At 40.3% G+C, this 26740-nt stretch overlaps 2 protein-coding genes and 1 pseudogene across 6 annotated transcripts in view; 1 reads left to right on the top strand and 2 right to left on the bottom strand.

Annotated features, from left to right (window-relative positions):
• Positions 1 to 921: 921 nt before the first annotated feature.
• ABRAXAS1 (abraxas 1, BRCA1 A complex subunit) lies at positions 922 to 26740 on the top strand. The gene is made up of 9 exons (XM_050790164.1): positions 922 to 1111; positions 3802 to 3892; positions 8202 to 8238; positions 12575 to 12641; positions 14449 to 14642; positions 15693 to 15812; positions 17646 to 17730; positions 21574 to 21688; positions 22271 to 26740. The coding sequence occupies exons 1-9, from the start codon at positions 1025 to 1027 to the stop codon at positions 22702 to 22704; spliced, it is 1230 nt and encodes a 409-aa protein (XP_050646121.1). The 5' UTR covers positions 922 to 1024; the 3' UTR covers positions 22705 to 26740.
• LOC126954565 (brain mitochondrial carrier protein 1-like) lies at positions 6451 to 7318 on the bottom strand (annotated as a pseudogene).
• Positions 24210 to 26740, bottom strand: part of MRPS18C (mitochondrial ribosomal protein S18C) — an 856900-nt gene continuing 854369 nt past the window's right edge. For all 5 annotated transcript variants that reach the window (XM_050790196.1, XM_050790194.1, XM_050790195.1 and 2 more), the window contains 3 exons: positions 25657 to 25714; positions 24415 to 24474; positions 24210 to 24326 (listed from right to left, as the gene is read on the bottom strand). In XM_050790196.1, the coding sequence (XP_050646153.1) occupies positions 24250 to 24326; positions 24415 to 24474; positions 25657 to 25714 (195 nt within the window). In that variant the 3' untranslated portion in view covers positions 24210 to 24249. The remainder of the gene's footprint in view (positions 24327 to 24414; positions 24475 to 25656; positions 25715 to 26740) is intronic.

Below are 26740 nucleotides of genomic sequence, written 5' to 3'. Positions count from 1 at the left end.
GAGACTCAGTCTCGAAAAAATAAAAAATAAAATAAATTCGTATGCCTTTTTCTTCTCTTCATCTTTTCTTTTATTTCACTCCAGTGAACCTTCAGAGGGCAGAGCTTTCCCTTCACCGCTACAAAATGAAGGCAAGAAACTCAATTTTAGGGAAAAATATATAATCATTATATACGTATGTACTGTGAGTTATGCAGCCACAGACAACTGCTGGACAACAAAACCCACAAATGTGCCACACTAATTCAGTAGTCTGTTATCACGCTTTCAGTCATGTAAAAAACATAGGTTTACGTGTGCGTGTGTGTAAAATATATTTGCTAAGCCCTGGTCCACTCACCTTACCATTTACATTAAATGAAGCAGCACACTATGATTATGCCCATCATTAAACTGTCAGAACATTAAAAATCCATGTATTGTTTAAATTAGGCTTAAGTTTTCTAAAAGCAAGGGACCACACACACGCACGCACACACACACATACACACACAAAGAGCATGGCTTCAGAGTTCTAGCAGAGACAATACCCAAATGGTTATTAGTATTCTAGAAGTTTCAGTGAGTGAAGGGCGCTAAAATGCAGTTTGAAAACCAAAACCGTGGCATATCCAATGTGGTATCGTAATGTTGCTCCTCAACTCTTTAAATCTTGTAATCATTGCCGGCCTTAAAACGATCCTGTCAACCGTGTTCATTTTGATAGCGTTGCATCTTTGTGAAAGGTCGCTCAGCAGCCGCAGGACACCAAAAGGCAATTCGCGGCCCTCTGCAGTAGTACCGGCACTGAGCGGCCTTCCGGGAGAGGTAGGCAGCAGACTTGAAGGAGGAGCCGAGAGCGCGGCTGGGGACCCGCCCACGCTAGCCCTCAGCCCCCTCGCCCTGCCCCTCCGCGGAGCGTGCAGCAGCCCGTGCGCCGGCGCAGGCCCCGCCTCCTCGCTGGGCCCCGCCTCGCCGCCACCACGGGATCCGGGCCCCGGGCACCCCGCCCTCGTCCTCTTGTGGAGCCGGAGGCGACGGTAGCATGGAGGGGGAGAGTACGTCGGCAGTGCTCTCGGGCTTTGTGCTCGGCGCACTCGCCTTCCAGCACCTCAACACGGACTCGGACACGGTGAGCCGAGGGACGGGGCGGGGTCCGGCGTGGCCTGGGGAGAGCCCTGCGCGCGGCCTGCCTCCCAGCCGTTGCCCCGGTCCCCCGCCCGCTCCCCCGACGCCGCCGCGCCTCCTCCCTGCCGTCGCGGCTCTGCCTTCTCTCCCCCTCAGCGGTCCCTAAGGTGCCTCGTGCCCACGAAGTCTTCTCCAGCATTAGCCCTCCCTCTGCTATCCTCCGTTGATTTCCCTTTTCCGACCAGTGTCCCACACGCTCCCATCTTTCCTCGGCGCCCCTTTCGCTGTGGAAACTTGGGCGTGAAAAGATGGAAAGTTCATGGAGCGTCTTCCCGCTGCTCTGCGGAGCCTGCGGTAAACTTTCCGTTTCTCGCGACGTCCGACAGGCGTTTGCAAAGCCAGGCGGACTTTGTCAGGCCGAGCAGCGCCTGTGCGTGTTTGTTGAGATGGTAGGATGGTAAGGGAATAAAAATAGATGTTAGTGGATGGAACAGCTTAATCTGGTATATCAGATATCTTTTTATTTGCGTTATTAAATTTGTAAAACAGTTTTAAAAAGTACGTTGCCTATTTTCTAAAAGTTCTATGAAATTAAAGGAACACTGTAAAACGTTGAGCTCGGAAGTAGTTAATGTCCTGTAGTACTTTCAGTAACTTGCAGAAAGAACGTCTAAGCATCTAAAATAACCTCCCTGCTGTGTGGTACAATTCGGAGAATACCCTGCTGAACAATGCCTAGTAATTTCTGCTAAGTACATTTTAAGATAACAACACCTGTTTTACTCTCAAAATTGCCTTAATATAGGCCGGGCGCGGTGGCTCACGCCTGTAATTCCAGCACTTTGGGAGGCCGAGGTGGGTGGATCACCTGAACCCACGAGTTGGAGACCATCCGGGACAACCTAGTGAGACCCGGTCTCTACGAAATCTAAACACTACAAAATTGCTTTTTAGCACAATCCTAATAAAAGTCGGAATTGATATGTTTTATGTATATAATTTTAGATAACCTTACACATTAATACCTAATAAAAACAAATATATGACCATATAAAATATATGTGTAGCTGTGGAAATTATTTTGGAATGTCTTTAGTGTAGATAGAGTGGGACCTTAATTCCTCAGTAGCTGAAAGGATTAGCCCTTGGGAAATACCGGGGTGCTAAGGAGGCCCCTGTTTCTCAGATCTTTTTCCTAAAGTCTTTATAGGGTGCACTTGGGTTGCCCCTGCTTCCCTTCCCTGAGTTCGTCTTTGGGAGTATCAAAATCAAGAACACTAGATTCTGGATATCCTCCCGCGTGATTCCAGTAAAGACTCACATTATGGAAATAATCCTTTTTTACTTTTAGGGGAAAACATTATTAATTATTAAGAATATAAAATATTCCTGTAATCCCAGCAGTTTGGGAGGTGGAGGTAGGAGGATCATTTGAGCCCAGGAGTTCAAGACCGGCCTGGGCAACATAAGGAGACCTCATGTCTACAAAAAATTTTAAAAATTAGCCCGGTGTGGTGGCACATGCCTGTAGACCCAGCTACTTGGAAGGCTGAGGCGGGAGGATTGCTTTGAGCCCAGAAGGTCAAAGGAGCAGTGAGCAGTGATTGCACCACTGCACTTCAGCCTGGGTGACGACAGAGCTAGACCTCTTCTCAAAAAAAAAAAAAAATATATATATATATATATATAAAAAATCTTCATTGTCAAGCACATTGGGTCTTTAAGTGTACCTAGAGAAATTGAATTCTCCAAAACTCAGATGAATTACCACTGGGGTGGCAGAATACAAGTAGATTAAAAGAATTGGGCTCATAGCACTCCTTTTAGAAAAGAGACTCTGAAATTGAATTTTAATCTTTCATATTGTGCATGAGTTTTAATCAGAAAACACTAATCATGTCATTTCGTACCTTAGAAGCGTTCTGTAACTCCCAGAAGCACATGTGGTTAAATCCAGAGTAGTCATTCAGGGTGTCCCATTATTGGCTCGCTTTAATTTACCTTTGATTTCCTTCTGCTCCAAGGCATAGTGCTTTACTCATTCCTCGGTGTGTGCTCATTTCTGGCTTTAAGTCTTATATGCTTCCAAGTGTGCCGAGTTCTCCATGCTCTGCTTACACAAATACTGCCCACCGCTTTAGTCTAATCTGTACTTGCCTCCCCAGGGCCAACTCTAATTATTTCAGGCCAGGCTAATCTCTCCCTTCCTCTCCTCTTTATTTCTACTTTTTTTCTTTTGAGGCAGAGTTTCACTCTATGGCCTGGGTTGGAGTGCAGTGGCATGATCACAGCTCACTGCAGCCTCAACCTCCTGGGTTCAGGTGATCCCAGGTAGCTGGGACTACAGGCATGTGGCACCATGCCTAACTAATTTTTCTCGTATTTTTTGTACAAACGGAGTTTTACCCTGTTGCCCAGGCTTGTACTGAACTCCTGGGCTCAAACCATCTGCCCAGCTTAGCCTCCCAGTGCTAGAATTACAGGTGTGAGCCACCGTGCCTGGCCTCTTCTCATTTTTATTTAACTCTTCATCTTTCCCAAGTAAACTAGAAGCATCTCAGATCTTTCATGTGCCCCCCGACTGGTAGCATATACTTGTATACATAGTAAAATACTCAGAAAATACTGGTTAGTTAAGTGTCTGAACAGTAATTCTATCAGTGTATTCTATATACTGCCTCTTTATCTTCATAGGAAGGTTTTCTTCTTGGGGAAGTAAAAGGTGAAGCCAAGAATAGCATTACCGATTCCCAAATGGATGATGTTGAAGTTGTTTATACAATTGGTGAGTTATTTATTTCTCCTATATTTGAGTCATTTGTGTCTCCCATATTTGATAGTGTATGCTGAAAGGGGTCAGCATAAGTTATTGTTTTTAAATTAAGAAATATAGATGCTGGCCAAGGTGGCTCACACCTGTAATCCCAGCACTTTGGGAGGCTGAGGTGGATTACCTGAGGTCAGGAGTTCGAGACCAGCCTAGCCAACATGGTGAAACCCGTCTACTAAAAATATAAAAATTAGCCAAGTGTAGTGGTGCATGCCTATAATCCCAGTTACTTGGGAGGCTGAGGCCCAAGAATTGCTTGAACCCGAGAGGCAGAAGTTGCAGTGAGCCAAGATCGTGCCACTGCATTCCAGCCTGGGCAACAGAGCGAGACTCTGTCTCAAAAAAGAAAAATAAATTAAGAAATATATATTGATTTTAAAATAATTTAAAAGGATATGTTGTACTCATTTTGCAGTTAAAGTTATGGCCATGGACTGGTCTAAAGTAAGAAATAGTATGAGAGTTAGGAAGCAGATAAGATTACTGCCAGGGAAACAAGGATGAAACACTTGCTGTTTAGTTGGCAGGAAGATGACCCAGCAATAGGAAGACCAAGGAAAAAGATAAAATGTTAAATGCTGCAGAAAAGTTGGAAGATGAGAACTGAGAAAATGCAGTAATTGGATTATTAGATGACTGAAAACCCTCAGTAATTTCTGGAGTGTAATGGGGAAGAGACCAGGCTGCAAAGGGTTTGAGGGGTGGGTGGTAAAGCAGTTATAGCTGGTGGCAGCTTTTCTGTCAGGGAAAAGCAGGGGAGAACCTTTAAAATGTATAGGGAAAAAATGTTTAAAAGAAATAAAATGTATAGGGAGTTTTCTGATTGTCTAACATAGTTTTTCTCTATATGTGTATATATATTTTTAAACAAAATTGGTAGTGTACCTTATAAAAGGTTTGGCATCATATTGTGTCATGTTCACTTTCCAGTGTTGCATAATGCATAATCCTCTACAATATCATTTTTCTTTTTTTTTTTTTTGAGGCAGAGTCTCACTCTGTTTCCCAGCCTGGAGTGCAGTGGTGCGATCTCAGCTCACTGCAACCTCTGCCTCCCGGGTTCAAGCGATTCTCCTGCTTCAGCCTCCTGAGTATCTGGGATTACAGACGTGTGCCACCACGCCCAGCTAATTTTTTGTATTTTTATTAGAGATGAGGTTTCATCATGTCTCAAATTCCTAGGCTCAAGCAGTCCTCCTGTCATGGCCTCCCAAAATGTTGGGATTACAGGCATGAGCTGCTGTACTGGGCCCATCATTCTTTCTGCTGGCTGCATATATCCTATTGTATAGATGTACCATAATTTATAATTTATTTAACCGTCTAAGAATGATTTTCTGTGTTTTTGTTAAACAGTATTACCATGAACATTTAGTATTGTACGTATCTTTGTGCCTTTGAGTGTATATTTGAAAGTCACATTCCTGGAGGTAGACTAGCTGATTGCCTTTTGGAAAACTTAGGCCATTTTAGGCTTCTCCACAGTATCTAAAAGTGCCTAGGTCCCCATACTCCTTATTTTTTTTGAAATGGAGTCTCACTCTGTCACCCAGGCTGGAGTGCAGTGGTGGGATCCCAGCTCACTGCAACCTCTGCTTCCCGGGTTCAAGTGATTCTCCCTGCCTCAGCCTCCTGAGTAGCTGGAATTACAGGTGACTGCCACCATACCCAGCTAATGTTTGTATTTTTAGTAGAGACAGGGTTTCACCATGTTGGCCAAGCTGGTCTCGAACTCCTGACCTCAGGTGATCCGCCCGCACCGGCCTCCCAAAGTGCTGGGATTACAGGCCTGAGCCACCATGCCCGGCCCCCATGCTCTTGCCAACACTAGGTATTATCAAATCTTTTAATCGTTGCCAATTTGATAAGTGAAAAAATAGCATTTTAATTTGCATTTCGTAATTACAAAAGAGGTTAAGTATTTTTTCACACTTTTTACTTTTTTTCTTGGCCTTTTTATTTGAAAAGGATAGGCCTATTCTATTCTTTGGCTGCATTTGTACTATTTTGCTTTTAGTGATTTGTAATCACATTACTTAAGGAAACTGGGCTTTTGTCATATGTTTTATACATATGCTAATGCAGTTTATAATTTTTTTTCTGCCAACAAATACTTTAATGAGAACCGAGGTCTATAACATATATAGCAGTAACCACCCTGGCCTATGCCTTCTGCTCTAGCCCAAGTCTGGGGCCCAACCAATTACATTTAACCCACATTTGGAAAGCAGGCCATTTTCAGTGTCATCCGTCAGTATCCATCTTCATAGAACGTACCAATCTGAGGCTAGAGTGTCAATGTTAACACTTTCTCTCAGGGAAAAGTTAACATGGTAACCCAAACATATAAATAACTTTGAACCATCCTACTGTTCTTCCATCAGGAGACCCTTAGGAGACCAACAGTTTGGTAAACACTTAAAACTTTGCCAAAATACATTAGAACACGGGAAAAGGGAAAAGCAGTAGAAAGGCTGGCAGGGCTGGGCTCACATATAATTCAGTCCTTAGAATTAAAGCCTCTTGAGCTGCTCATATGTAATTTAAAAAATAATGTTCCAGGGTCCAAGCCGAAGCCACTTTGGCCAAAATCCTTTATAGAGTGCAAAAAAGCCCTCATGTTTCCACATCTTTAAAATACCATCCAAAGTACACTTACAGAGATCCACATATCCCACGATTGCCCTCTGGTTCATCATACGAGTGCCTACCACATCACCCGGATTAGAGGCAAGAGCTCCAGCTAAACTACACGTAAAGCTGGAAACAAAGCAAGTTAAAGTTGTGTCTTCCATCATTCCTGACAATATTAAATACTTCTTAGTAATATCATAGACTGTAGCTCTACTCCCACAACGATGGCAGCATGCTCAACAGTTGGAACCACACCCCTCCACAGAGCCCTGGTGCCTTTCTGTTGGTACATATCAATGAAGCTGCCAATCATGTTCCCTTGGAACAGATTTCCTTGAGCCTGCATTCGAATCTTTAGAACATCGGTGGGATTGGCTATATTGGAAAATACCACTCCTGACACCACCCCACAGATCATGTTAATTGAAAGAGTTTCATCTTCTAAACGTTCTACAAATAATTGCTTCAAGCTTTGGTAAATCCCAATTTTAATGGTGCCATATGATGCTTGTCTTCACAAACAGAAGCAATTCCTTAATACAGAGCCAATACACCTTCCTCTTTGTAGATCCAAAACAAAGCTTGAAACATCCGTCTATATTTTATTTCTTTGAAACAGACATCAATGCTTTGGCCTTGAACCTACCTGAAGTGTGTTTTGGTAAGGTCCATGGGGAATGTTCCAAACTCAGCAATGATAGAGGCAAGGCCGCCATATACAAAGGGTTTCCAATTCAGATCAGGCATCTCTTGGCTGTGGTACTTTGCTGCTGCTGCTCAGGCTTATCGGGCGACTGGGAAACTGAGGCTCCCACAGTCAGAAATGCCACTGCAGTGCCAACCCGGAAGCATTGAAACCCTGTAGTTTATAATTTTACTGTAGTTTTTTTTTTTTTTTTGGTTCAGACACTTGAGTTTTAAAAGCAAGCCCTTTATAGCAATACAAGATTATTTTTTAAAAATTAAAAAATAAAAGCAAGCCCTTAGAGCGTATTTTTTCCCCCTAATTGAAATTAGCGTGCCACCCAAAGTGTCTAACATAGTTCTAGGCATTCGATTTAATTAAGCAAATGTTTACTGAGCAACTACATTGTGGTATTAGGTACAGTGCTAAGCTCTAAGGTATTTGCTCAAATTATTTTAAATGTTGGATTATCACAGACGTTTAAACACGTAAAATCCAACATCAACATATTATTCCATTGCTTTGGTTAAGAAGATTTTCATCATTTTAAATTCCTTTAACAGGTGATTTTATTAATTGGGTAAATTTAGAGCACAGCATTTTTAGAACTCAGTGAAAATGTGGCAACTTTGAATTTATCTTTTGTGTTGGACTTGTTAGACCATTATTTAGAGGAAATATAGCATTGTGGTTCCAGGTGAGGTTCTGGGTTTTGAACTCTGGCCCTACCACTGGATTGGGCAAGCCACTTGTCTCTCTTTGCCTGTTATATCATCTTTGAAAGAGGAATAATGATAGTATATGTCTCAGATTTGTTGTGAGGATAAACATCAGATGATCAGTGGTAAGATACTTCCTGGCATGAGGTAAAGGTTCAATATGCAGTATTCAAATGATTGTGAATTGAATTAATGTAATCATAACTAAAAAATCCTTTTCTTCCAGACGTTCAGAAATATATTCCATGCTATCAGCTTTTTAGGTAAGTAGTAGTGCTAGTAAGTAAATGATCCATTGTGAAAATTACTCTCTGCAAGTGAAATAGTTTTTAAAACTAACAGATTATCTTAGTTATCACCTATACATGGTGGTACTGAGTAGAATGGAAAGTTTTTTTTAAATAGCTGAAAAAAATCACTTGTGTATTGTCCACCCTAGTAGTTCTTTCTCTGTATTTATATTACTTTAAGCTGATCTTCATTACCTTTCCCAAGCACCAGTTTACCTTGAGAATTGCTTTTCCTTCTCACACCCAGTCACCTCATTGCATATTATAAACTCAGTAAATGAAGTGTTCTTGTACATCATCAATAGCAGCCCTTTTTTCTACCCTTTTATTTCAGCATATTTTAGCAACTGGTTCCTTATTTATATTTTTTAGTGTTATCTTTTATCTGTTAGCTGGTCATGTTCTTTGTTTTTCTTTTTGAGACAGGGTCTCACTCTGTCACTCAGGCTGGAGTGCAGTGGCGTGAACACAACTCACTGTAGCCTTCATCTTCTGCGCTCAGGTGACCCTCTCCACCTCAGCCTCCCAAGTAGCTGGGACCACAGGCACCAGCCACCACACTCGGCTGATTTTTGTATTTTGGTAGAGACAGGGTTTTGTCATGTTGCTCAGGCTGGTCTCAAACTCCTGGACTCAAGCCATCCTCCTTCCTCGGCTTCCCAAAGTACTGGGATTACAGGCGTGAGCCACTGCACTCAGCTGGTTATGTTCTTTAACCTGTTTCCTATTGCTTTTCTAGGATGAACGCTTGCACTCAGTCCTACAGATAGTCATAGTACTGTTAACTCTAATACATTGTGTATTTTTTAGCTTTTTATTGAGTATAGCGTACACGCAGAAAAGTACACAAATAAATGAATTTTCACAAAGCAAACACATGTAATCATGTAACCATAGCAATGTGTAATTTTAATGAAATAGTTTTATGATTTATATAAACTATGCAAGAAAAATCAGCACAAACAGCCTGGGCAACGTGGTGAAACACTGTCTGCACTAAAAATACAAAAATTAGCCAGGAGTGATAGCATGCGTCTGTAGTCCCAGCTACTGGGGAGGCTGAGGCAGGAGGATCACTTGAACTCAGGAGACAGAGGCTGCAGTGAGCTGAGGTCATGCCACTGCACTCCAGCCTGGGTGACAGAGGAAGACCCTGTCTCCAAAAAAAAAAAAAAAAGAAAAAGATCAGCATAACTATCTTACAGACTACGTACTATACACATCTTTAAAGTTATGTAAGAATTACAGTGGAGCATATGGTTAAGGTGAGAAATAACTGTAGGAGGAGAGCAGAAAAAAGGAGCTTAGCGTGGTCTTAAACTGCTATACCAAGAAAAGGTATAGCTTCTACACTGCCTTATGTGTAATGGATATGCAAAAATATTTGTTAGATAACTGAGGAACTCTTAGTGGAGACTCATAAAAAGGACTTTATTGAAAGATCTTCTGGACCAACAAAGGATTTAAAGGAGGAGCAAAAAGTGATTCAGTACCTTTTTCAACCACATTAATAATTAGACTAACTTAATAGAGGCTGAGACGTGAAGAAACCATCTATTTCAGTGAGGAGAAACCAACGCCTGAGTCTTTTAGCTCTTACAGGATTAAAGCAGAGTGGAAAGGCATTAGGAGAGGCATGTGAAATACTTCTCATTCAGAGGGTAACTGCATATGTCATTAAACAACACAATAATAGGCCTGAAAAGTTCATGATTTAACCAAGGCCACAGATCTAGTTAATGGCAGGGCAAAAATTAGAAGAATAAGGATTTCTTGAGCTCTAATCCAGCATCATACTATGCAGTTTCTTCCTCTTCCTGCTCTGATACAGAGGTTGCTAAAATAGAGCCCCATGATGTATTTTTATATAGCCCTCAATCTGAGACTGTTTACTACTGTTTTGTTTTTTTTTTTTTTTTGGAGACAGAGTCTTGCTCTGTCGCCAGGCTGGAGTGCAGTGGCGCAGTCTTGGCTCACTGCAACCTCCCTCCTGGGTCCAAGTGATTCTCCTGCCTCAGCCTCCAAGTAGCTGGGACTGTAGGCGGGTGCCACCACGCCTGGCTAATTTTTTTGTATTTTTAGTAGAGACAAAGTTTCACCATGTTGGCCAAGATCGTCTTGATCTTTTGACCCCGTGATCCGCCCGCCTCGGCCTCCCAAAGTGCTACGATTACAGGTGTGAGACACCCATGCCTGGCCTTGTTTACTACGTTTTTTAAGGGTTGTAAAAAAGGAGGAAAAATATGCAATAGAGACTGGATGTGGCTGTCAAAGCCTGAAACATTTTCTATACGATCCTTTACAGAAAGTGTGTTAACCCTGCACTAAATACATTGTGATGCAGACTTTTCCACTGAAATACACTGATTTGGTTACCTCAGAAATCTGGAGGAAGTACCTCCGAAATAGCCTACTGAAACTTAGTGTATGGATGGATAGATAGAGTTTTTTTTCTTTCTTTTTTTTTAGACAAGGTCTCTGTTGCCCAGGCTGGAATGCAGTGCTGTGATCTCAGTTCACTGCAACCTCCCAACTCCAAGGTTCAAGCGATTCTCCCACTTCAGCCTCATGAGTAGCTGGGACCACAGGTGTGCACCGCCACACCTGGCTTTTTTTTTCTTTTTTGTATTTGTAGAGATGGGGGTTTGCCATGTTGGCCAGGCTGGTTTCAAACTCCTGACCTCAAGTGATCCACCCACCTCAGCCTCCCAAAGTGCTGGGATTATAGGCGTGAGCCACTGTGCCCAGCTTCTGAAACTTAAAGTCACTTTTTAAAAAATTATGCAGGTGGGTCACGTCTATAATTCCAGCACTTTGGAAGGTGAGGTGGCTGAATCACTTGAGCTCAGGGAGTTGGAGACCAGCCTGGGTAACATGGCGAAACTGCCTCTCTACAAAAAATACAAAACAATTAGCGCGGTGTGTTGGCGTGCCTGTAGTCTCAGTTTCTAGGGAGGGTGAGGTGAAAGGATTGCTTGTGAGCCGAGATCCAGCCCAGGTGACAGAGCGAGACCATGTCTCAAAAAAAATTATGCAGTTTGACATGACTTCTGCATGATACATCAGTTTCTACATAAAATGCCACCCCATTCATCTTCTCCCCAGAAACTTCACATAAACCTAGTGCTTCCACAGATGATGTGCACTGTTATCCTGTTGCTAATCTTACCCTAATATACTGCTTTATGCTCCGATTTGAGCTCAGAAGTGGACCATTCTAGGGAAATATAGGAATAAATTCTTGTATTTAGAGAATAATTTCTTGTATTTTGATATTGGAACTGTAGGTAGGCAAATACTGGAAATACAATTAGATGACAGAGTCTGCTCTGTTGCCCAGGCTGGAGTGCAGTAGAGCCATCTCATCTCACTGGAAACTCTGCCTCCCAGGCTCAGGTGATCCTCCCACCTCGCTCCCTCTAGAAACTGGGGCTACAGGCACACACCACCACGCCCCAGCTAATTTTTGTATTTTTTTGTAGACAGGGTTTTGCCACATTGCCCAGGTTGGTCTTGAACTTCTGGGCTCGAGCCATCCACCCCCCTCAGCCTCCCAAAGTGCTGGGATTACAAGTGTGAGCCACTGTGCCCTGGCAAAAATTATTTATAAAGGATTTTGTATAACATATTTAACCATCATAGAAAATATTGTTGATCTTAATGAATGGTAAAAAGAAGAAAATATTATTTGCAGTCTCTGTTATTGGAAGAGAAAGAAAGCTGGAACCAGACTCTTTTATCTTTTAATTCTTCCTACATCTTGGATATTCCAACTCCTGAACAAAGACTACTATTCTAAACCAAACAAAACCTATTCCCTTCCCCCAGCCCAAAAAACCCAGCCACCTCCTAAAATACATAGCTTTTGTAACTAGCAGTGAATAATAAATTGACCTTTTGTTATTGTGCTTCATTACTGGTTATACATTATTTCATATGTATCAATGTTGTAAAAAATATAAATGAGTAAACTGAATGAATTGTGAACCGGCTATGTGAACTTACATTATAATACCTGTATTTCATGGATAGTTTATTGTTTTAGGTTCAAAAAAAAAAACGATTCCCAAAACTTGTCTCTTAAGTTACACCTTTTTCCTTTTCATTGCTTTATGGACTTTATGTTTCTACCACTTTAAGTCAGTTAATTTGAGAACTTTCTCTACTATTTGTTTTAGGACTTCATCTGACGAGCAAATAGATATATGGGCTTTGGGTATTGGGTTAGGAATAACTAAAATTTAAAATACTAATAAAATTATTTATATTTTTAGCATATTTGAAATACCTTTAATTTTGGCTTTTACAGCTTTTATAATTCTTCAGGTGAAGTAAACGAGCAAGCACTGAAGAAAATATTATCAAATGTCAAAAAGGTATTCTCTAATTTATCTTTCCTTTTTTTGGTATTACTTGCTTTGTTTTTGGTTCTTAAAAACACACAGTACTTTGACAGAATTTTTAAGCAGTGTTTGACACCATGGTATCCTGTAAAGTCGGTAAGAAAAGGTTTGTTCTTCCCAGAAATTCAAAGCGGTTGCTCTGAAAATAAAATTAGTAATTAAAAATATTAATTTTGTTCTCATCCTTTGACTAATATAATTAACATTTATCTCTTTCTCTTGTGTTTCCACCATACCCCTTCCCGCTACCATTTATTCTGTGACCTAATCAGTTCTGTTATTTTACTTGGCTGTAGTTTTTTGGGTTTTTTTGCTTTGTTTTTTTGAGATGGAGTCTTGGCTTTGTCACCCAGGCTGTAGTGCAGTGGCATGATCTCGGCTCACTACAACCTCTGCCTCCTGTGTTCAAGCGATTCTCCTGCCTCAGCCTCCCGAGTAGCTGGGATTACAGGCACTCACCACCACACACTGTGCCTGGCCTCAGTTATTATTTTTGATAGATACTGCAGGGATGTTTCCTATATAGCACTGAATTTGGATCCTCTACAACATACTTCGTGTTTGGTTAAAAGTTGTTGAATGATCAAAATGGATTTTTCCCCCAAATACAAAATTTTTTCAAGGCACTACTTTTTCTCTTAAAACTTTGATTTGAAAATAAAAATAGATTAATTGAAAGATGTTTCTTGGCTGGGCGCGGTGGCTCACGCCTTTAATCCCAATACTTTGGTTGGCTGAGGAGGGTAGATCACAAGGTCAGGAGTTCCAGACCAGCCTGACCAACGTGGTGAAACCCCGTCTCTACTAAAAATAGAAAAAAAAAAAAAAAAAAAAAGCTGGGTGTGGTGGCGCATGCCTGTAATCCCAGCTACTCAGGAGGCAGAGGCAGGAGAATCAGTTGAACCCGGGAGGCAGAGGTTGCAGTGAGCTGAGATCATGCCATTGCACTCCAGCCTGGGCAACAGAGCCAGACTCTGTCTCAAAAAACGAAAAAAAAAGATGTTTCTTTCAAAAAATGTGTTTGGCTGAAAATGATTGTCCCCCCCCCCAATCAATTTGAGTATTTAAAAATGTACCTATAAAAATACCTTATTTTTAAAAACTAATTTTAATTTCCTCAATTTAAATGTGCAGATATAAAATTTAGTTGCTGAAACTCATAGATCTATAAGCAAAGTGGTTGGTGTTCTCTTTGTCTTAAGTAAAGGAGAATTATTTTCTGAGTTAAAAAAAGGTCTAGTAATATAAACACATTTGCTTAGTATGTTGTAGTTTACAAAACCCTTTAATCTGATCTTAATCTTGAAACCAATTTTGTCAGGTAGGTGATATCATTCCCATATAAATTTTAGGTAAAAGCTGTAGGGTTCAGTTTAACTTATTTAACAAACCAAGTGTCCATCCAGGCAATTAATTTGTTTTCAGGGAGTGATTGCCTTTTAAGTGAATCATTGGCATTGATATTTTTTTCATTTAAATTTTGACTAAAGATTAAGATTGCAAGATAGCAAATGCCATAAAAGAAACTACAGGAAGTCAAGAATTTACTTCTCCCTTTTAATCTATATTGATCAAAATTATATGCTTTTAAATGAATGGAAAGTAAGTCAGTTTGTATATTTTTTTAAGCATATGATTAAGTGTATTCTTTGTTTATATATGCCCAAAATCTTTCTAAATATTAAGAAAACCATTTTAAGGTTGTTTATTTTATTTAATTATAGTAGTAAGACATATTGTAACTATTAAGATGTACATTCTTTTTTTTTCTGTATTTCAGAATGTGGTAGGTTGGTACAAATTCCGTCGTCATTCAGATCAGATCATGACGTTTAGAGAGAGGCTGCTTCACAAAAACTTGCAGGAGCATTTTTCAAACCAAGACCTTGTTTTTCTGCTATTAACACCAAGTATAATAACAGAAAGCTGCTCTACTCATCGACTGGAACATTCCTTATATAAACCTCAAAAAGGGTAAATGTTGGCCAGTCATTGGCTGTATTAAACTAATAGAAAAATATATCTAGTATTTAGTAGTTTTTGCAGCTTACAAAGTGTTCTCATATATTGTCGCATCAGATTGTCACAATAACCCTCAGAAGTAGATCTTACCATCTGTTACTTTATAGGTGGGAAAATAATGGTCAGATAAGGAAATTAGAAGCCTAGTGTGGAATGATGACTTGTATTCTGGCACTGAAGATTTGCTCTTATTTACTATTTAAGGTGGAAAAAAACTTTATATTGATTGATAAAGGGTATAATTTAGAATTTAAGCCTAGATACTTGAGTAGCTTTTCTATAACTGAGCAAAGAAACAAAGTAGCTCTTGATGGTCCACTAAAATGAGTCTAACCAGGGACTCCCTACAGGTTGTATATAGTAAACTACATTTTCATAGAATATGAGAATTATATTAAAAGAGTACCAACTAAGAATAATTTTATTGTTCATGGAAGATAGGGTAAATCTCAATGTTAATACTGCCTTATTTACACATGTACTAATCCAAGGAGCCATTAAACTGCTTTTCCACACCATTATTCTAAGCACATTTCACAGCTTTACATGTCACCTGGGCCCAGTGTGGTGACTCACACCTGTAATCCCAGCACTTGGGAGGCCAAGGCAGGAGGATCACTGAGCAACATAAGGAGACCTCATCTCTACAAAAAACTTAAAAATTAGTCGTGTGTGGTGATGGGCACCTGTAGTCCCAGCTACTTGGGAGGCTGACGCAAGAGGATTGCTTGAGCCCGGGAGGTTGAAGCTGCATTATTGAGCCATGATTGCAACACTCCATTGTAGCCTGGGAGACAGAGTGAGACGCTGTCTCAAAAAAAAAAAAAAAAAAAAAAAAGAAAACAGTTGTCTCAAGTCAGTAAATTCTATTTTGGATAAGCAGTAAAGAATGGGTTTTGGGGAGCATATTTTTTAAATCTTGTAGGGGACAAGTAGTCTATTCTAGCAGGTAGATACTAATCTTTCTTTTCATTCTAAATTTATAAAGTTTTATTTTGTCAGACTTTTTCACAGGGTACCTTTAGTGGTTGCCAATCTGGGCATGTCTGAACAACTAGGTTATAAAACTGTATCAGGTTCCTGTATGTCCACTGGTTTTAGCCGAGCAGTACAAACACACAGGTAAGATTCAACTGCTTTCTCACAAAACTTCTATTCACCTTTGAAATTAATTTTCTTATTTCTCAAACAACAGCAGAATAAAAATGAAAGGGAAAACTAATCCATTACTCAAGGAAACTAGGCTGTTTTTTTTTTTTGAGACGGAGTCTCGCTCTCGCCCAGGCTGGAGTGCAGTGGCACGATCTCGGCTCACTGCAAGCTCCGCCTCCTGGGCTCACGCCATTCTCCTGCCTCAGCCTCCCGAGTAGCTGGGACTACAGTCACCCGCCACTACACCCCGCTAATTTTTATTTATTTTTATTTTTTTATTTTTTTGTATTTTTTTTTTAGTAGAGACGGGGTTTCACTGTGTTAGCCAGGATGGTCTTGATCTCCTGACCTCGTGATCCGCCCACCTCGGCCTCCCAAAGTGCTGGGATTACAGGTGTGAGCCACCGCACCTGGCCAACTAGGCTGTTTTTACCTTCCTCATCCCCTCCTGTTAGTGCTTGTCTACTTACAAGATACAAAAAAGGTGGTGGTTAGTCCAGGCATGGTGGCTCACACCTGCAATCCCAGCACTTTGGGAGGCTAAGGCAGGAGGATCTCTTGAGCTTAGGAGTTGGAAACTAGCCTGGGCAACACAGCGAAACCCCATCTCTACAAAAGAAATTAAAAAAAAAAAAAGTACTGGGAGGAGCTTGTTGCATATCCTGTTAATTTTAGCGTATCTATTCTAGGTGAGAATAAGTATATAGCCTAAAAATTATAATTTTCTAAGGCAGTGGTTCAGATTAAAGGCTTCGAAATTAGATATTTGTAAAAATCATACTTCACCCAAGACTTACTCATACTATAGGCTGCTTAGATATAACTTTCTTTGTGGCCATTAAAGAAGTAATGTCAAAAACAGCAATACTGGTAGTATAGGATACCTACTAGAGTGTAAACTTCGAGATTAAGGGGTTAGGTTTTACTTACTTACTTTTGTGTACCCACAGTGCTACCAGTTTAAAAACTGAATACCATATTTCTTTGATTCTGAGGTACACATTTTCCTGTTTGTTTGTTTGTTTTTTTTTTTTTTTTTTGAGACGGAGTTTTGCTCTTGTTGCCCAGGCTGGGGTGTAATGGCATGATTTCAGCTCACTGCAGTCTCTGCCTCCCAGGTTCAAGCGATTCTCCTGCCTCAGCCTCCTGAGTAGCTGGGATTACAGGCATGCACCACCATGCCCAGCTAATTTTGTATTTTTTTAGTAGAGATGGGGTTTCTCCGTGTTGGTCAGGCTGGTCTCAAACTCCCGACCTCAGGTGATCTGCCCGCCTCGGCCTCCCAAAGTGTTGGGATTACAGGCGTGAGCCACCACACCTGGCGAGATGCACTTTTTTCATATTTATCTCTGACATTGGGATGTCTTACGAGTCATGCCTTCTTAGAATTACTTTTTTCCTTATTTCATGGATAATAAAATCATGATGTCTCTTTCAAGTAAAGGTAACTTGAATTCAGTAAAATATTTAAAAAATTGACTCTGGTTCCCATTGCCAATAGAGACCTTTTTTCCTTCCTTCAATTTTTACCTATTTTTATGCAATCTTCCCCCATCCCCTGCCCATCCTCGCCTTTTTGGGAGACCTGTCAATAGTACTTAGGAGGCTAAAATGTTTGCTAATGTGAAGATCAATGAAGTAGGTTTTGTGGTTGGTTTTTCTGCATACACATAGATTGACAAAATTATGGTTCCTACAAAACCAGTAAAAAGAATCTTCCATTGCTCCTTGACAATAAGTTTTTCACCTTATCATGAAAATGAGTTTTGTGTATTTGCCTGAGGAAATGGTAATTTTTTACAGCTCTAAATTTTTTGAAGAAGATGGATCCTTAAAGGAGGTACATAAGATAAATGAAATGTATGCTTCATTACAAGAGGAATTAAAGGTAAGTTAACAGATCAAACACTTCACTTCTAGATAGAGTTCATATCGAGTTAATGACTGACATTTTTTAGGGATAACCTGACATCTTGATTAGATTTATACAGTTATGTGTTCCTTAACGAGGGCTATACCTTCTGAGAAATGTATCATTAGGCAATTTCATCATTGTGCAAACATATACTTACACAAACCTGTATTTTTACTTTTTAGTTTTCACAGGGAAAACCAAATGTCCCCAAATTATTGAATATCAATCATTTCCCCTATTTGATCTGTAATGCCAATATCACGTGCTGTATATCAGCTTTCTATATGTGCTCCATTATAATCTTGTGAGACCCCATCATAGATGCTGTCCCTTGTTGAACAAGATGTTGTTATTCCTTTAGCTTCATTGACTGAGACGTATTTCTTTAGCTGTAGTAACAAAGATTGCAATCTCAGTGGCTTACAACAACCATGGTGTGGTCTTGCTCACATTATATCTTGGCTGTAGCTCTATTCCTTTTCTGAATGTCACCTTCATCCGGGATCCAGGCTGAAGGAGCAGCCCTTATTTGGGACATGTTCTCATGGCATAAGGCAAACAGTAAGAAAGGTAGTGGAGCCAGGCATGGTGGCTGACGCTTGTAATCCCAGCACTTTGGGAGGCTGAGGTGGGCAGATCACGAGGTCAGGAGATCAAGAGCATCCTGGCTAACACGGTGAAACCCCATCTCTATTAAAAATACAAAAAAAATTAACCGGGCATGGCGGCGGGCGCCTGTAGTCCCAACTACTTGGGAGGCTGAGGCAGGAGAATGGTGTGAACCCGAGAGGTGGAGCTTGCAGTGAGCCAAGATCGTGCCACTGCACTGCAGCCTGGGTGATAGAGCAAGACTCCATCTCAAAAAAAAAAAAAAAAAAAAAAAAGCTAATGGAAATTCACAACAGCCCTGAAAACTTTGCTTAAAATGGCCATGTCACTTCCACTCACATTTCATTGACCTGAACACATCACATGGTAATAGGCAGGGATATATAATCCTTCTTACAGAATAGAGGGAAGTATATTTGATAACAGTATATACTTCCCTGTACTTCATGTGTCAGTTCTACTTCATGTGTCAGTTCAGGTCCTTTGAGAACTAGATGTCAAGATGGGATTATAAGTGCAGGAGATTTACTGGACCTGAGAAGGATAAAGAAGAGGAAGCAATAACAGGCATGAAGAGCCTTCAGACAACACTGCAAGTCTGACCCCTGCGAAAGGAGAGGGGGTAAGAGGACAAGTAGTTAGGAAGAGCCTCAGACTGCAGTGCCATTTTAAGGAAGTTCCACTAGGCTGATGGGGAGTGTTTGAGCATAGTTGCCCAAAAATTGTTCTATAGGCATGGACTTGCACTAATACCTGCACTGTGCTTAGTCATTGGCTAGGAACAGCCCAGGGGAAGTGTGGCTTAAGAGCAAACACACTGGTAGATCCAAAGCTGGGGCTGTTAAGTCGACTATGCTTTCCCCAGTTGGAGATCTTAGTAAGGAGTATATTTCCATGGCCACCATACTCATCAGTAGAGCACACTAACAGAAAAGCAGTTAAAATATTTTGATTCGTATTACACTACTTTTTTCATATGAAACAGGAATTTTAGATGGTGAAAGCATCCAGAATCTCACCCTTTTATTTATTTTTTAGAGACAGTGTCTTGCTCTGTTGCCCAGGCTGGAGTGCAATGGCATGATCTCAGCTCACTACAACCGCCACCTCTTGGGCTCAAGTGATCCTCCTCTCTCAGCCTCCAGAATAGCTGAGACCACAGGTGTGCACCACTATGCCCAGCTTTTTTTTGTACTTTGTGTAGAGACAGGGTTTCACCATGTTTCCAGGCTGGTCTCCAACCCCTGAGCTCAAGCAAGCCACCCTCCTTGGCCTCCCAAGGTACTGAAGTACTGGGATTACAGGTGTGAGCCACCACATCCAGCCTGGACTCTCACTATTTTAACATAACTATTTTCACTCTGCCATGTGCTCCAGTTTTTCCTTAATATATGTATACTTTGATATAGTTGACAGTCACAGTGACATAAATTTGTGTCATGATTTTTAAAAAATTTGATACATCAAACATTGTTCCTTTTGCTACATATTCTTTAGTTGTTTTGTTTTTGCATTTTTTTTTTTGTTTTTTTTGAGACAGAGTGTCAGTATGTCGCCCGGACTGGAGTGCAATGGCGCGATCTTGGCTCACTGCAACCTCTGCCTCCCAGGTTCAAGCGATTCTCTTGCCTCAGCTTCCCAAGTAGCTGAGATTACACACACACACCACTATGCCAGGCTAATTTTTGTATTTTTAGTAGAGACGGGGTTTTGCCATGTTGCCCGGGCTGCTCTCGAAACCCAGACCTCAGGTGATCCACCTGCCTCGGCCTCCCAAAGTACACAGGTGTGAGCCACCATGCCTGGCCTCTTTATTTTTAATGGCAATATATTTCATAGAGCAATGTTATGGAAAAATACCAACTTGGGCTAAAATAGGGAATGTAACGTAGAGGTATATCATAAGAACTGTAAGCAGAAAGCAGCTGAACTTTAGGAAGGAATTGTAACCAGGAGCTAGAAAGCCAATAGAACTTTCTGTCTGCACATTGTTATCCTTCTAGACCTTTTTGTTTCTTCATCCACTGGCAGGCCAGAAAACAGCCAACCTATAGCTCCTGCATTTAGATGTCTTCTAGAGCATAAGATTTGCCAATTGGCTATGTGATACCTCCAGATTGACAGGCAAGAATCTAATTGGTTCTGTTTGGGTCAGCTCGGGTGAAAGATGGGTACAGGGGTAACTGGCAAAACTCTTATGTCAAGGCAAAAAGTTTGTAAAAAGTAGGCTTGGCAGACATCCTAAAAAGTGTCCACTAAAACTGGCAAAACAACTATTAGCCTACAATTGGAAGTTAGTTTTTTTTTTTAAATGTTCTCCCCTCCCCCAGTTGTTTTATGTTATACTAAGAAACATCATCTTATATTTTTGTTGTTATTAAGATATATTCCCGAATGGAATTATGGCATCAAAAGTTATTGGTATTCATACTTTTAAAACTAAAGACACACAGAACTGATCTGCTTTTCAAAAGTAGTGTGTCTTACAGGAAAAACTCTTCAATAGTATCCTTTCATAATAGTAAAAGTCACTTTGTTTTCACTTACTGTGAGTTTCTTAGTGTTAAATGTATGCAGTAACTCTGCATCTGTATTTTTTGTTTCAAAGTTTTTTTGTTTTTTTTTTTGAGACAGGGTCTCACTGTATTGCCCAGGCTGGAGTACAGTGGTGTGATTTCGGCTCGCTGCAACCTCTGCTTCCTGGGCTCAAGCAATTCACGTGCCTCAGCCTCCCGAGTAGCTGGGACTACAGGCATGCATCACCACACCTGGATAATTTTTTATATTTTTAGTAGAGACGGGGTTTCACCATGTTGCCCAGGCTGGTCTCAAACTCCTGAGCTCAGGTAGTCTGCCCGCCTCACCCTCCCAAAGTGTTAGGATTACAGGCGTGAGCCACTGCAGCCTGGCCCATGAGTTCATATTTCAGTTTATTTCTGTGTATTTTCAGTGAAATTAACTGGCATGATAAAAACTGTATAAATGAGAAGTTACTACCTCTGAAAACGCATTTTATAACATATAAGGCTTATTTATAACCTACAAGTGCTTGTTACTGAGGTCCTCCAGAAAATAAAATGTATATAAAAGGCCAATAGTTTTCGGTATTATATACCACCAATGACTTTATATTATTTGTGAATCCAGACTATATTAGTACAGAGCTTGAAATCTTAACCTATGCCCTTAAATTATTTTATTTTGCAGAGTATATGCAAAAAGGTAGAAGACAGTGAACAAGCAGTAGATAAACTAGTAAAGGATGTAAACAGATTAAAACGAGAAATTGAGAAAAGGAAACGAGCACAGATTCAGGCAGCACGTAAGTAAACAACACGTCTCTACTTTCTGTGCTAAAAATTTTTATTTTTTATTTTTTTGAGATAGAGTGTCGCTCTGTCACCCAGGTTGGAGTACAGTGGTGTGATCTCAGCTCACTGCAACCTCTGCCTCCTGGGTTCAAGCGATTCTTCTGCCTCAGCATCCCAAAAAGCTGGGATTCCAGGTGCCTGCCACCATGCCTAGCTAATTTTTTTGTATTTTTAATAGAGACAGGGTTTCACCATGTTGGCCAGGCTGATCTTCAACTGCTGACCTCAAGTGATCCACCCGCCTCAGCCTCCCAAAGTGCTGGGATTATAGGCGTGAGCCACTACGCTCGGCCCTTCCTGTGCTTTTAAAGAACATAATACTACAGTAGCTATATTGCTGACATGAAAGAACACAACTTTAATTTTGTCTTAGAATACTGTGGCATATAAATTAGAATTCAGAATTATGTATGTTATTCTCACTTTAGATAATAAAACTGTTAAAATCTTTTTGACTTAATTTTACAATAGTTAATTATAAAAGCTTTGTAGAAGAAATGTTGTATGTTGAACTGTTACTCTATTTTGTTTAGGAGAGAAGAACATCCAAAAAGACCCTCAAGAGAATATTTTTCTTTGCCAAGCATTACGGACCTTTTTTCCAAATTCTGAATTTCTTCATTCATGTGTTATGTCTTTAAAAAGTAGACATGTTTCTAAAAGTAGCTGTAACATCAACCACCACCTCGACGTAGTAGACAATCTGACCTTAATGGTAGAACACACTGGCATCCCTGAAGCTAGTTCAGCTAGTACACCACAAATCATTAAGCATAAAGCCTTAGACTTAGATGACAGATGGCAATTCAAGAGATCACGGTTGTTAGATACACAAGATAAACCATCTAAAGCAGATACTGATAGTAGTAACCAAGATAAAGCGTCCAAAATGAGCAGCCCAGAAACGGATGAAGAAATTGAGAAGATGAAGGGTTTTGGTGAATATTCACGGTCTCCTACATTTTGATCCTTTTAACCTTAAAAGGAGATTTTTTTTATTTGGCTGATGGGTAAAGCCCAACATTTCTATTGTTTTTACTATGTTGAGCTACTTGCAGTAAGTTCATTTGTTTTTACTGTGTTCACCTGTTTGCAGTAGTACACAGATAAGTCTTAGTGCATTTATTTCACAAAGTGCTTTTTCAAACATGAGATGCTTTTATTTCCAAACCTTTTTTTCACCTTTCACTAAGTTGTTGAGGGGAAGGCTTACACAGAAACATTCTTTAGAATTGGAAAAGTGAGACCAGGCACAGTGGCTCACACCTGTAATCCCAGCACTTAGGGAAGACAAGGCAGGAGGATTGAGGCCAGGAGTTAGAGACCAGCCTGGGCAACATATTGAGACCCATCTCTATTAAAAAAGAAAAAATTGGAAAATCAACAATAGCCTTATTTTCACAATATGGAAGGAAATTTATATGAAAAAAGTACGTTATGGCTAGAGTTGCCAGATAAAATGCTGGATACCATGCAATAAATTTGCAAAACATCATCTAAAATTTAAATTTGTCCTACATTTGTACTTGCTAAATCTGGCAGCCTTAATTATTACACAACTATAATGCAACACAAACAGTAATCTCTCCCCTAGAGTCCTTTGCACGAAATTTAGCAAATCCATCATTTTGAATACAGTACAAGCCTGGTAATCAAGTGTATTTGGGATAGGCCAGTGGAACTCAGAATTGGTACATATATACATACATGTCTATCATATTCAATGTCTATTAGGTGTAAATCATCTTTATGTAAAAGACACTACTGGTTTGAGGATAGACTTGTCTAGGAATATTTTGTCCTCCTGTGACAACACCACTATCCATCCCAATGTAACATTTCTACAAAGGGAAGATACCTTAACCAGGCATACTTACATTTGCTAGTTGGAAAATCATTCTGAGCAGTTTTAATTCCATTCAATTGAATGGATTATTGTATGAGCTATTTGGGAATCAGATATAAATGAAAATCACACAGAACCACTTTTATTCAACATATGTAAAATGTGATGAGTGTTAACATTTTAAATAAGCAATCTGCTTAATGGACATTGGTATGAAGGGAAGTGTCATTTTTTTTTTTTTTTTTTTTTTTTTTTTTTTTTGAGACTGCGTCTGGCTCTGTCGCCCAGGCTGGAGTGCAGTGGCCGGATCTCAGCTCACTGCAAGCTCCGCCTCCCGGGTTTACGCCATTCTCCTGCCTCAGCCTCCGGAGTAGCTGGGACCACAGGCGCCCGCCACCTCGCCTGGCTAGTTTTTTGTATTTTTTAGTAGAGACGGGGTTTCACCGTGTTAGCCAGGATGGTCTCGATCTCCTGACCTTGTGATCCGCCCGTCTCAGCCTCCCAAAGTGCTGGGATTACAGGCTTGAGCCACCGCGCCCGGCTGGAAGTGTCATTCTTTACCTCACTCCTCAAACACTTTTCTATCCAAAGTTTGGTTTGAGTCAATATTGGCATCATACAACCACTTACTGTAAAATAAGTTTATTGGTGGAAACGTGATATAATTTATTCTCGATATCTGATGTTACAAACTTTAGGGTCCTTGAGATATGCAGGATCCTTGTATGTAACTGGCATAAACCCTGTAAAGAGATAATTAAAGTTCTTGAGAAAACATAATGAACAAAACTTCAGCTAGCTCAATTCAGTTGTTGAGGTGTTCTTTCTTACCCAGTATTTGAGCTCTCTTAATTGCTTTTGTGATTTCTTTCTGTTTCTTCCCACAAAGACCTGTAAAATAAAAAGCTTTCTTATTCATAAAAAATGTCAATATTTAAAGTTTGCAATTTTTTTTTTTTTTGAGACAGAGTCTCGCTGGAGTACAGTGAGGCGCACTCTCGCCTCACTGTAACCTCTGCCACCCAGACTCAAGCAATTATCTTGAATCAGCCTCCTCAGTAACTGGGATTACAGGTGTGCACCACCACACCCAGCTAATTTTTTTGTATTTGTAGTAAAGACAGGGTTTCACCATATTGGCCAGGCTAGTCCTGAACTCCTCACCTCAGGTGATCCGCCCACCTCAGCCTCCCAAAGTGCTGGGATTACAGGCGTGAACCACCACACCCAGCCTCAACAAGTTTTTAAGTCAAGGGTTGGTAAATCATTTTTGTCAAGTGCTAGAATAATAATATTCTAGGATTTCTGGGCCATACAGTCTCCATCACCACCACTCAACTCTGCTGTTGTAGCTCGAAAACAACCATATGGCACTATGTAAACAAAACTGCAAAAACAAGTGGGGTTGGGCACAGTGGCTCATGCCTGTAATCTCAGCACTTTGGGAGGCCTAGGTGGGCAGATCACCTGAGGTCAGGAGTTCAAGACCAGCCTGGCCAACATGGAGAAACCCCATCTCTACTAAAAATACAAAAATTAGCCAGGCATGGTGGTGCATGCCTGTAATCCCAGCTACTCGGGAGGCTGAGGCATGAGAATCGCTTCAACCCAGGAGGCAGAGGTTGCAGTGAGCCGAGATTGTGCCAGTGCACTCCAGCCTGGGTGACAGAGTGAGATTCCATCTCAAAAAAAAAAAAAAAAAAAGGTGGCATTTGTATATGATGAACCTAATCAAGATAAAAAGGGGGCAGGTCGGATTTGACCTATGGACCATAGTTTGCTGACACCAAGTTTAAGTATCAATCTAGGAATGATTATAGGATCTTCCAAAACACCAACAACAGTTTTGTAAAGCCCAAGTTTTCTATATAGTTAACTCTGCATAAGACAGCAAAATAATAATCCCCTTGGCCTAGGAGGCTTTTTCATAGTAACTAGCTCTAGTCCCTGTAGTATCTGATCTAGTAGTAATTTATAGCACAATTTGAAAATTTGACAGTTTTCTTAAATGACAGAAATACATTGATATAATTCTTATCTACATATATATTCCCATGATAAAAAACAAAATACCTGTAATGTGCCTTCCATAAATGCATCCAGTAAATGGAGAAACAAACTGGGACAAAAGCTGTTTTGGAGTTTTATTCGGAGGGGAAAAAAAAGTATTTGTTATTTATTTCTGAATATGTAAATTTCAAAAAACAACCTTCAAGTTATATAAAGCTTTACTACATTTCAGACATATTTCATGAAATATGAGAAAAAATAGTTATCCATCCTGTTACCTTTTAAATATTTTCTAGTGTGTCAAAAGTTTATATATAATTAAATAGCAGATTAATCAGCATATTCATTCAATGTTAAATCTGTTTTCTTGACCTCCACAGATACTTTTCTAAAATATTGCTTGAAACAAGCTACTAAAAAACTTCATCTATCATGACAAGCTATCACATTACCCTCTGATAATAATCATTAAGATAAATTATCAGAGGGTACTGAGATTTTCCAGAGGTACAAGTACACCAGGCATTTGCTATAATTTATGTTTTATTTAAATACTTATTTAGAACTTTCTAGGTGCCAGTCATTATTCTTGGCACTTTGCATAATCTTCCTAGTATGTGTGTTTCTGTAATTTCTTGGTTCTCTCTCAAAGGCAGCTATCACCTTATACTATTATCAATATACAGAATTTTTTTTTTTTTTTTGACAGTTTCGCTCTTGTCACCCAGGCTGGAGTGCAATGGCACAATCTCGGCTCATTGCAACCTCTGCCTTCTGGGTTCAAGCATTTCTCCTGCCTCAGCCTCCCAAGTAGCTGGGATTACAGGCATGCACCACCACACTCAGCTAATTTTTGTATTTTTAATAGAGATGGGGTTTCACCACGTTGGCCAGGCTGGTCTCAAAATCCTGACCTCAGGTGATCCGCCCGCCTTGGTCTCCCAAAGTGCTAGGATTACAGGCGTGAGCCACCGCGCCCGGCCAACATACAGAATTGTAGCGCTATTCACTTGCCCCAAATTTGCAACTTCTAACTTGCTGAGAGTTAGACAAGAGATAAGTAATATGTGAATCAGTGATATGGGTGGTGAGGTAAAGAGATCAGCTTCACCATATGAGCTTTTTCCAAAGTTCTGACCCTCTCCAA

This window comes from Macaca thibetana, chromosome 5 (assembly GCF_024542745.1).
Source record: "Macaca thibetana thibetana isolate TM-01 chromosome 5, ASM2454274v1, whole genome shotgun sequence".
Lineage (NCBI taxonomy): Eukaryota > Metazoa > Chordata > Mammalia > Primates > Cercopithecidae > Macaca > Macaca thibetana.
The sequence above is the reverse complement of the archived record's forward strand: the minus strand, read 5'-3'. Positions and strand labels throughout refer to the sequence as shown.

What these genes read in the sequence shown, in the direction of transcription:
- ABRAXAS1 (XM_050790164.1), top strand. Translation starts at nt 1,025, where the DNA reads ATGGAGGGGGAGAGTACGTCGGCAGTGCTCTCGGGCTTTGTGCTCGGC. An exon ending in TCAACACGGACTCGGACACG is followed by an intron (nt 1,112 to 3,801) that starts GTGAGCCGAGGG and finishes TTATCTTCATAG; the next exon opens with GAAGGTTTTCTTCTTGGGGA. An exon ending in CGAGCAGTACAAACACACAG is followed by an intron (nt 15,813 to 17,645) that starts GTAAGATTCAAC and finishes AATTTTTTACAG; the next exon opens with CTCTAAATTTTTTGAAGAAG.